Source organism: Marmota monax, unplaced genomic scaffold, assembly GCF_021218885.2.
Source record: "Marmota monax isolate L192 unplaced genomic scaffold, Marmota_monax_Labrador192_F-V1.1 WCK01_AAM20220418_F8-fsc00456, whole genome shotgun sequence".
Classification (NCBI taxonomy): Eukaryota; Metazoa; Chordata; class Mammalia; order Rodentia; family Sciuridae; genus Marmota; species Marmota monax.
Genome location: NW_026694592.1, coordinates 279,152 through 291,314, shown reverse-complemented (window position 1 = coordinate 291,314; position 12,163 = coordinate 279,152). Strand labels below are relative to the sequence as shown.

Here is a 12,163-nt window from a genome sequence, read left to right as displayed (position 1 = left end):
CTTAAAAGTAAATATAAGCTTCATATATATAGTCATTTTGTTTTTATTCCCACAAATGTACATAAATTGTACTTAGTCCAGAAGTTAGTTAACACACGATACCATCTAAAAGTATGCATGAATGCTGAATTTGAGAAATACACAAAGAAAAAATGTGTATGATTCTTGTTTATTTCTCTATTGTTATTTAGTATTTCTCTTTTCTACTCAGTAACATATCAGTGAATATTCTTATTAATTTTTTTGTAAAAGTAATAATATTTAAATATTTTTCAAAATCAATCCAAATGAAATTACTGTAACAAATATTAATATGCTAATAATACTAAAAATGGTAGAAAATAATTTATTTACTCATATCTTAAAATTTAACCATTAAATTAAGTAGATTTACAAAGTTAATCTGAGGGACAGAATTAATACTAAATTATGCATATCTAAATTTAAATATTCCTTCATCTTGCTATTGTAAAAGTATTTTATATTCATCAATGTAGTTTTCTATATTTTATATTTACTTTTGTAGACACCTATTTTTCATCCATGACTGTAACTGATGTTTACATGTCAATCAGAAAATCTTTATTTTTAAATATATTTGGAAAGAAATAGTGTTACATTTCTTTATTATTTTATGATGTCAAAAATATAATGTTTGAAGGAAGTGTTGCAGTTATAAATTATAAAAAACTTAACTATTACTTAATCAGTAAGAATGCATTTTCAGTCCAAGGAAAGATTCATAGTGAGTAGGTGCTACATCATTTTTTGTTTGAATTTTTGAAATTTTTTTTTCATTTTTTTATTGGATTGACTTTGAGATTTACAAAACTATGGAAATGCCTTATTAAAATTGAATTACATAATGCAGATAATCAATCTGGAAAATGTATCTCTAAATAAGACAAAACAGTGTTTCCTCCTGAGGTAAATTAATCATTCATCTTACTGGCATAAAACTCCTTGTCCAAATAAATCTGTGACTATACCTTTCCCTTCATCATTCAAGGGATATTTACGGTGTAGCCACAGTGTCCCAGATCCATTTTGGACTCAAAGATAGACACATTCCCTGTTCTCCAGCTCCATCCATTCAATTGGGAAAATCGGAAAATTAACACATGAAATATCACTATCAGCAATGATAGATTCAAGCTGATAGACATAAATCAAGGTAAAGAGATAACAGGAATGTGAAAGGCAGTCTTATAGTAAAGGTCAAGAAGACTTTTGGGCTATGGTGAAATATAAGCCTATTTCTGAATAAAGACAGATGAACAACAACTGTGTACATTACATGTGTTCAGAAAAACTAAGCAACAATTGCAAAATCTCCCTCTGAGGAGGGAGTGCTGGACAAAGAGACTGGAAAGGTCAGTGAATAAAAGGAATGTTGATTGGAGACAAGGTCATCAATGTCCCATGATGGAGGTCTTGTAGGTCAGGTCAAGGACTCTGAGCTTGGTAATGATAAGGGGAGTTATACACAAATCACCTCTGTTCTAATAGAGTCAGTTTACTCTGTATGCTTTGAGGAAAATCAGACTTAGGAAGTAAGGCTGAAAAAAGCCCAGTGAAAAGATCATTGAAATTAATCCAAGAAACAGATTGAGATGCTCATAGAAGTAAAGACTGCCAGAATTGGTGATTCTGGCTAAATTTTAAAGAAACAGTCAAAACATATTGTTATAACTATCATCACCTAGAAAATTACACCAAGCAATTCAGTACTTACAAAGCCTGACAGAATACTTGGAGTCACATTCAATGTTATAACTTGCTGTGATCTCTAAATAAGGATCCACCAGGGGCAATCACTACCTAGTAACCTATTCTGCTGTACAAAAACACTACAATCTATAGACTACATCTCTTAAATCTAAGAAGTAAGTTTTGCAACACAATTTTTGAATTATCTAACATCTATCTATGTGTTGGATTGTATGAAATATGCTTATGTACACATACATACACACATATATATCTTTATCAAAAATGGTGTATGATTTTATGAAAAAGGAATAATGGAAAAATATTCAGCTGAATAAAGTGCATGGAAAACTCAAAATAAATTAAAATGACAACTGTATTTAAAATACAGAATCCTTTTGGGTAAAGCTCATGTAATAAGACTATTCAAGCATTACATGCAGTAGGTTCTCAGAAAACTTTATCTTGCACTTATTATTGGTCTTTGAAGAATGAAGTGAGCAAAAATAATATGAATGTAAACATCAACAGTAGTATTTTAATTTTCCATATGATCTTAAAATTATTTTTTGAAAGTTTCCCCTTTTGTATCTCAGCCTAGAATTGCAATGCAAGAATTATGAATTCCTACTTAAATCATATTTTTAAGTATACTAAATACATTTAGGAAATCCATAAATATATATCCTACATATGAATACATAGCTGTATTTTAAAGATGAGTTATTTTAAATTTTTGGCTGACAAACTTTTAAGCAGCAGTAGAGGAATGAAATGATATATTCTTCAATTTAACAGAGCTTCTCTTTTTTTAACCCACTTAAAATACATTCAAATGCTCAATGTTCTGAAGCACATATTTTCAATGTTGTTTTATCTTCAAAATCTTTTATTTAGTTTTATTTTACTGTATACTTCTCTCCTTTTCCTCTGTAGGGTGAGGATATATAAAAATGAAACTCGGGTTTACATAAGCTGAGGAGAATGAAGAAAGGTGTCATTTCACTGTATCACATTGCATTCAGAGTAAAATTAGGAAAGTTTGTAAATCTCTCCAAAGCACACAATACTGGTAAAACCCCAAACCAACTCTTACTCTACTCTTGCATATTACACTGAACAAAGTATACAGAAATTAAAATTCTCTTATGTGTTTTTGAATAATATAGCAATACCAACACTAGAAAAACTAGAATAATGCTTCTCAAATTTTCAATCACATCTTAAATCTAGGAGCTGGGATATATTTGCAATGAGAAAATCAGCTGTTTTAAATTCAACAAAGTTCTTATATTAAAAAGACAAATAAACTATATCTTAGTAATTACTCCCTATGAGAAAAATAAAAATAAAATATATACTCCTTGAATATAAAAATGAATAGGAATTTACATCAGTTAAAAAAAATCTCTCAACACTAAATGGATAAATATATTGAGAAACACTTTGGTTTGCTTGTTGCTGAATGAAAACTTAGGTAATTAAAACAGTAGAGTGAATACTTCAGTTATACAATGAACAGTTTAATATCCTGCATAATTTCAGAAAGAGTCCTGTACCATCTCTATAAAACTGTCCATTAAGAACTACAAAGTAGTGGTGTCATCTGTTTAAAATGAAGAATGATGAAGTGGTGGCCTATTTATTACAAAATAAGTAAAACATTTTTTGAAATTAAAAAGTTTAACCAGTTTGATGTTATCTTAGCATATTTTTTCATTTTGAATTTACATAACTAAAGATCACATTAAATCTAAAGTAGAAGGATTTTTAAATAGGAGATGAAAGATTTGACTTTTCAACAGAACCCTTTCATAAATAAGCTGTGGCCTCAATTGGTTCCATTGGGCATCTATATTTTATATTTACTCATGAATCAGTAAAACTCATTATTTTTACCATTTTATATGACTGAGAAGTATTTCCACACTATATGACTTGGTAACAGCACCATCATGTGGTAAATTTTAGAATAACTCTCAGGAATAAAATGAAAATAAATTTTAGACGAATGTATATGCTCAAAAAATAATAAATAAGTTTTAAAAATTCTATTTTTAGTAACTCTGACATTCCTAATTTCAGAGAAAGGGGTACTCCTTATGTTGTTTCTACAAATATTATGTTCCTGTTTTTTCCAAATATTTGTCTTTCTCTTCTGTTTTTTTTTTTAATTTCTAAAGCTTCTTTATATTCTTTAAATATCTTGCCCAACTTCTCTTAACAGATTCAACTCTAAATTAACCCTGAATTAACAAAACTAAGGCCAATTTTTCTACTGCTTTGCAGATTTTTCTATTTGAATATTTCTTAATGCTTTTTTCAACCTCAAAATGTATAAAGCCATATTCCTTCTTTTTCTCCAATAAACATGTGACCTGTCTTATTTTTGTCCTTTCTAGTTTTTTCAACAAAAAGTCCAGAATATTTCTTAGGTTTCTACCATTCCCATAGACCTTTGTTTGCCAAAAACAGGGAATGAGCTTGCTTATCCAGTGATTTCTTCTGAGCAGAAATTAATGTTGTGGCTTATATCCTTCTTTAATACTCCCTTCCAACACTGCTAACTATTTGCCAGCTTCACCCCTTTATCTTCCTTCAGGAACTCCTTCATTCTGTGAATGAAGGGTAGGAACTACATCTGTTTATCTTACTTACACTTTTATCTGGTCCCCATTGCTGGAAAGGTCAAGAGCAGGCTGCATATTTTCTTTCACCAGCCTCTGTACACACTGCCACACACACGTACAAGCTCCTTTTCAACCACACCAAATTCACTGCAGGTGTCTACCTGAGTTGTTGAGGTGTTCCACATTCTCATGGAAGTATCTTGCTCAAAGGAATTTCAATACTTTCCTGTTACTTAGTATTATCTCCCTTGCTTATCATCAACGGTTTTTTCAAACCCTTCTTCCCAAACTGGTTGTCTCTTACTTTATTTCTCAAAATTTCAGCATTTCTGCAACAGCTCTTATTGGACTTATGACATTCATTTATGGCATATCTGATTTTTCTTATTTGAAGTCCTTTATCATGTTTATGTTTTGTCCTCTTTGTTAAAGAAAATCTCTAAAATATATAGGGTATTTAATGTTTTGTTGGATAAGACAAAAAACATTTCATGTTCACTTACATACTATATAAAGTTCAAAATATTCTGCAAAGTATATAGAAAAGCAGTGTTTTATTGATTTCATTAATGGGAAATTTGAAGTGCATGGAAGAAGGATACATTTTTCAAAATCACACGGCTTATTTTCAACTATAGCATATTTTGAAAAGCAAATACTTTCATTGCTATGAATAGTAATATGTGGTAAAAAAATAACTGGCTTCTCCAGATAGAAATGATTTATACTGTACATGTACGTGACACATATATTTCACTTAAGCATTTATGATACTTGATGAAACCTTTTGTCATTTTATGAAAATTATTATTGAAAATGTGTAGCAAGAAGCCCTGACATTATTGCCTTTGTTTTGATTTATTTTGTCTTTGTTACTAGATTTGTTCCAAAAATTATTGTCACTAAAAAACAGACATTGAACTAATGTCCATGGTCTTTAAGGAACTTGTTAAACAACTGTCAAACAATTTTCAGTATTACAAAAGACTGGAATGCAATAACATTGCAAAGAAAAACTAAATGCATTTTAAATAAGTAGTTCTGTTGTAATATTTTTAGAGATAAGTTGAATTGTTTATTTTATTCTTTAAATAAAAATAGCAGTTCTTTTTTTTATAGTTATATAATTTTTAATTATATAAGAAATACTGTGAACACTGTCAAAAGTAAAGCCTATATTTAAAATATCCACATTTTATTTTATTGCATGCTTCTTCACTATAGGGACTTTCTCATGTGTTATAAGAACATCAATTATTCATCAAATCTTTGATTATTTTTAGTGAAATATTGAATTTAATTCTTTCTTCAGTGGAGATTATATATATAAGCTTTCCCATCTCTTCTCTCAGAGAGGCATTGACTTTATTGATCATAAAATTAACTCATGGAAAACTTGACTTTCTTTCAAAATAATATGTGTTCTGAACATCTTATCTTTATTGTTCAGCTGGTATATAAACTTGCTTTGAAAGAGTGTTTTTCTAATGTATTTTCATCATGGTTCAGTCTGATTTAAATCTGTTTTCTAACTTCTTATCTTGAAAAGGACTAGTACATTTTGGAAAACATTACACCCCTTGCTCATTTGTGTCCCTTCACAGTTTTCTATTCTCTTGACTGTGAAGACCTACAAAGTGATTGAGTACAGCCTTAATGCCAAGGATACATTGTTTTTTGTTCATTTTTGGAGTGTTCCCTTCACTGTGTTGGCAAAACTGATAGATGCTCATCATGAAAACTGCTGCAATAACACCACAGATGGGAAGACAGCTAAGCCAGATCCCTAGTCCTTCACTGTAGGCTTCTCAGGCTGAATTGAAGGTGTGGGTTGAGGTTGCAATCTGATACAAGGTTGGAGCTCTTTACCAAGCTAACTGATTGCCTGCAGAATTAACTTCACTGAGGTTTTATGATTGTCTTGTTAATTCTTGGCTGAGATCAAGTCTCAGTCCTCATAGGGATCCTTTAGGCACTTGCCACGCAGGCTCCTGTGCTCACATGTTCACTTGCTCAAGACCAGCCAGAGGAGCTGGGAGTATAGCTTAGTTGGTAGAGTGCCTCGCATGTACATGGCCCTGGGTTCAATCCCCAGCACCACAAAAAAAAAAAAAAAAAGACCAGCCAGAATCATCTGCACCATTTGCTAGGTCAGACATCTCCAGCAAATGTGTCTTAAGTCAATGTCAAATGATTAAGAGCCTTAGTTATATCTTCATATTATTTTTTCCACAGAACTGAACAAGTTGATAAGAGTAATATGCCATTTAATTCACGAGTCCCTCACACTGAGGAGCAGAATTATTACATAAAATGGTTGGGGGCAATGGGGACAAAAATAGGGAGCATCTCAGAATTCTGTCTGCCACAGCTGTTCTTTTCCAGTTCTCATGTATCTATAATTATAGGTACCTGTTTCCACTCAACATTATCTGGGAACAAGATGAGGCCTAAAAGAGCCCAGGGGGTTATTCTGATATTTAATATTAAAAATAGCTTATCCTCCTTTTAAGTGAAAAAAAATTATTTGGCACTTAACATTTTATGAATATTTAATTATCTGGACTTCAGCAAAGAGTAAAGAAAGCAATGTAACAAAAAGAAGTAAAAGGTGATAATTTGACCCTTCTCTCACTTTGTATTCCAGAGAGCAGCTAAATAAGCCATTCTCCAATTCACCACAGTCACGGTCTTAAGTAGCACAATTTCCTATATTGTGAATTGTTTTCCAGAAGTTCTGATCGTACTAATCTTCTGTTACAGAAAAATCCAAAGAAGTTGCTCAGTTAAACTCTCTTTAGTCAGTCTTTTTCTTATTCTTCTAGAAAGGTTCACTGAATTAAATATGCCCAGAGCAATGTCATAAAATTCTCAAAGTACTGTGTAAAAAATAAATATTTCAAATTTATTTAATCCCATCAAAAATAGAACTAATTTTCTAGCAATTACCAAAAAAAAATCTTTTCTGTTCTATAATTATATCAAATGTTAGAATTTTTGTCGATTACAAAATCTCCCTCCAAATATGGCATTGGTCCGTCAGATGGTTGAGTACAGTCAAGTAGAGATGATTGGTGATTCTTTGCTCTTTCAGAGTTACACCATTTTGTGAATTTGCCTAAGGGTCAGAGTCATGAAGAAGTCCACATAGAATATAATTGTGGCATTTCTCTTACAATTTTCTCCTGTTCTTTGATCTTCGTAGGAAATAACTTTTCAGTTGCAAAAAAAAAAATCTATATGTACAAAAAGGTTCTTTCATCTCACTCTCTATTTCCCTCACTGCCAAATTCTTACCTGTTGTGATAGGCCAGGAGTTCTTTAAAAACATACATCATGTCTTATCTCCTAAAAATAAAAGTAAAATTTAAAAAGCAAAAAATGTTTCGTAAGTCTCTTTCTGTCTCTGGCTTGAAATCGATTTACCAGTAAAGAGTCAAGTTCATCCAGACAGATGTAATGTATTATTAAGAGGGAAAATAAAACTATATATGCAATATATAAGCTATATATACAAATATACACATTAGTACAGATAGTCAGAGGCATTTCAACATCTAGAGGAAAATTAGAGATGGGAAACAGTTGGTAAGAATGCCTACATTTTAGGATAGCAGTGGATTTGGAGCCCAAAAGAGAATAAGTCTGAGCTGGGGCAACTCAGTTTGCTTTGAAATCAAGGACTCCTAAGTTGTTAAAATTAGATTGCTCTAAGATAGATGTTAGGGTTCACTGTCAGGAAAATACATTTGTTTAAAATTTATGGAGCACTTATTTTTTACATGCAAGAAGAACTTTGTATTTTCTTTAATTTGAATTAGCCAGTGTACTCTTTCACCTTACGTTTTTTCTCTTTTTTTCAGACAACTTCTATGGTATTTTAAATGAAATTTATTGCTTCTTCAAACTCCTCCATTAGACAACATGCCTTTATTCTATAATTTATTGAATGCTGAGAGAAAAAAAAATCTTATTTACCTTTGTACCTTTCAGTTCTTCCGAGGGGATACCCCTTGCCTTGCCAGAACTTTGTATATTTTAACTAATTCAGTGCTGAAAGTTTTAATTTGTTATTTGTTTCTTCCTTTTTCCTAACTAAAGTTATTCTTGTAAAGGATTTAAATTATTACTAATTCACTACTCAGAAACTTACATAATAATCCTAACTTATATTCACCATTATAGTCCTTTAATATTTAAAATATGTGTCTTATCTTGTCTTGGTCTTATTTATTCGAAACTGTTCATTCTCACTCTTTGTACTGATTTCTTCTTTTTGTCTTAAATAACATTTTGACATATTTTTCTGGAAATTAGCTGTATTTTCTTGAGTCTGATTCCTTTCTCAAAGCATGAGAGTCAAGCTTTAGATGGGTCAAAATATCATCATGGGATTATCCTCTATCTATGCTTTCTTAGATATTTCATTTCTAATCATGGGACCAGTGGCCATATTATCAATCTTATTTCTATTTGTTTTAAGAGAAATAAACATTTCTAACAGGAAAGTAATAAAAACTGAAGGAAATCAATGTTATATGTTAACAGGTATGACTAAATTATCAGAAAGTCAAAATCAATTATTTGCATAGAACAAAGATAAAAATAGGAACAAGAATATAATGAACTTGATAAAATAAAGGGAATAATTAAAGGGAAAATAAATGTATGTTCTCATGCATTAAAAATATTGTGAGGAGACTTACTTGATGCATATACAAGACTAATAACTGTTTTAACCATAGCAGATTCCATTGAATTGTGAGAGTTTTTGAATATATAAGTGATTTTTTTTCTCTTTTTCTCAGAAGAAATACATAAAATAATACTCATGTCTTTAAAAGTGAAAATAAACCTCTTTTAGTTTCCTCTGGTGTGCTAGATAAAGGAACAGATGCTGACAAGACAATTAGCAAATCATTGTGGTCACACTATAGGGAACTGCTTTAGCAAACAGAAACTTAAGAGTCCCCATATTCACTGTTAATGTTAAATTTGTGTTGTCTTAGTTTTTCCTTGAAGATTAGAAGTCTGAGTCATTATCCTTAAGCTTATCACTTAACAAAGCAACATAGTAGCACCATATTCTGGAATACAGCATTTTCAGTTACTTTTATAATAAAACTAACATTTACAGTGAGGGTGAATGTAAGTAGTAGCAAGTTAAAATTGAGCATCACTGAAGATCTGGAAAATGACTTGTATGTTTGTGCCAATGCCTTCTTTAATTTGTTCATATATGTTGGAAGCCTGAATTCTTGGTGATACTTACTGACAATGCATGGGAGTACCCAGTATTTATATGCAGTTCTGGGAACACAAAAGACCAACACTCTTCATAATTACCATTGTGTGTGATTTTGAATCTTGATACAAATGTTTTCTAATAAAAAGACCTATTAATTCATAAGTATTTAAAAGAAAATTATACTAATGTCACAATAGAAAAAATGAGCTTAAAAACATATGTTGTTATGCCAAATTTACAAATGGAATCTAGAAATTTTCATTATACAATTCCATTTTTGTTCCATTTCTTTATCTCTGCTTGCTTCCACTAGATGTCAGTATTGGATAAGATGTGAGAAGTGCTTTCCTTAAACTATTAACTGATTTCAAACTGCTTTTATAAAATGTGTAACCCCTATCTAGTATGTATGCTTATAAGTACATTATGTAAATTTAATATGTGCAAAAGATTATGTTTATGAGTTACCCAGAAAGTTTGACCTTGTGCTTTACTTACACACTAATTATAAAAGTGAGACATTTCAAAACCAGTATAATTAATACCAACTTGCATTGCTCTGAAATGATGCTCATGGTTTATGCCACATTCTATACAAATGTAACACTTCACTTTGGATTTGTCCTCACTACAGCCTTTAGATTTTGAAACGAAGAAGGCATATACTTTTAAAGTAGAGGCCTCCAACCTTCACCTTGACCACCAGTTTCACTCTGCTGGCCCTTTCAAAGACACTGCTACAGTGAAGATCAGTGTTCTGGATGTAGATGAGCCACCCGTATTTAGCAAGCCACTTTACACCATGGAAGTTTATGAAGACACTCCTGTCGGGACCATCATTGGCGCTGTAACTGCACAAGACCTGGATGTGGGCAGTAGTGCTGTTAGGTAAGAAATATTTTCTTTTTATGTGTCATGAAAACAAAACAAAGACAAACAAATAACAATTTTCTGACCAAAAGTGCATCATGATTCACATATAGAATATTATGCTAGAAATTATATATAAGAATAGAGGAAATGCCGTAGGATTTGGACAAAACATCTGTATCAGTCCTCCTTGCAACATTTACTGCTGATAAGCTATTGGATATGTCACACAAACTAACAAATCTCAATTTTTAATCTATGAAAGATTTAATAAATGAAGTTCAAAGAATGATTTTCCAAATTAGTTAATTTAAGATACTTTCGCAGTGCCTAGAATGTAGCAGCCATGTTATAATTATTTTAAAATTTCTGTCCCCAATGTTAGTGTTTAAAAATGGATGGTTTTGTCATTTGCGATTTGAAAGCGATTTTTTTCTTGTTGTAGTGACTTTCCATTCTGAATGTGAGATTGAGACAATGGAAACACATTTAGTCAGTCCAAGAGTAAGATGAATTAAGGAATTGCCCCGAACCCAGACTTTGCATGGAGCTCTTTCCTATCGATACCTCCTCACTAATCTCTCTCTCTCTCTCTCTCTCTCTCTCTCTCTCTCTCTCTCTCTCTCTCTCTCTCTCTCTCCCCCTTCCTCTTTCCCTCCCTCCCGTAAAGCTATAACTTACAATAGCACTGTGATAAAATCCCCTTTTCCTTACATTGATCCTGCAATAGGATTGAGATTTCCTTCCATATTCTGTTGTTTGCTAACTGACCTTACAGGCTTTCAACTCTTGAGAACCAATAGAGAACAGCAATGAAAGCTATTCTGGACCAAATTAAGAAAACGTTATGTAGTCTTTTAAAACAAAAATACTCTATTGATATAGAAAGGAATAAACATATCTCTTAAGATTTTATGACATGTGGTAAGTAAATACCAAAAAAATTGCATCATGTATTCAGTGCTAGAAAGCACATCACTGTAGATAGCACAATCTGAAGAAGTGGTTTGAAAGCATGTTTTTTTTGTTGTTGTTTTTGTTTTTGTTTTTGTTTTAATTGTATTCATCTGAATCTATCCCATGGGGTGCTCAGTCAGTTTAGGCTGTAGTCTTAGATTACCACAGACTGGGTGACTTAAACAATAAACATTTATTTCTCAGAGTTCTGGAGGCTGTAACTTTCAAAATCCAGGTGCCAGCAAGTCTGGTATCTGGTGAATATTTAGAAGATGGTGGTCATCTTCTTCAGTGGTCATGAGGCAGAAAGAGACAGAAAGTTCTCTGTGGTCCACTGTTTAAGAGCATGTGGGCCCCACTCATACAGCTTAAATACCACCATCTCTTAATACCATCATATTGGGGGTTCAGACTTTGTATCATGACTTAAGGGGGTAAGATGTTCACAAGCACTATGTCCTTAACATTCCATTCTGACCTACCAAGATTCTTGTTCTCACCTTCAAAATATGTTCATTCCATCCCCAGAGCTCCCAAAGTCTCAAATTATTCCAACATAATCATTTGAGTTAAAGTACAAAGTCTCACCTAAATAATATCTAAACCAAATATGGTTGAGATTCAAGGTAAGATTCATGCTGAGGCAAAAATTCCCTCCAGCTATGAGCCAATGAAACCAAACAAGTTATGTGTTCCCAAAATACAATTCTGGGACCTATGTCAGACATCACCATTCAAAAAGGGAAAA

The 12,163-nt window shown here is 31.9% G+C and overlaps 1 protein-coding gene across 1 annotated transcript in view; it reads left to right on the top strand.

Annotated features, from left to right (window-relative positions):
• Cdh12 (cadherin 12) overlaps positions 1-12,163 on the top strand; it is a gene marked incomplete at its 5' end in the record, with an annotated part of 195,156 nt that overhangs the window by 128,045 nt on the left and 54,948 nt on the right. The window contains 1 exon segment of the mRNA XM_058571854.1: positions 10,223-10,476. Coding sequence (XP_058427837.1) covers positions 10,223-10,476 — 254 coding nt within the window.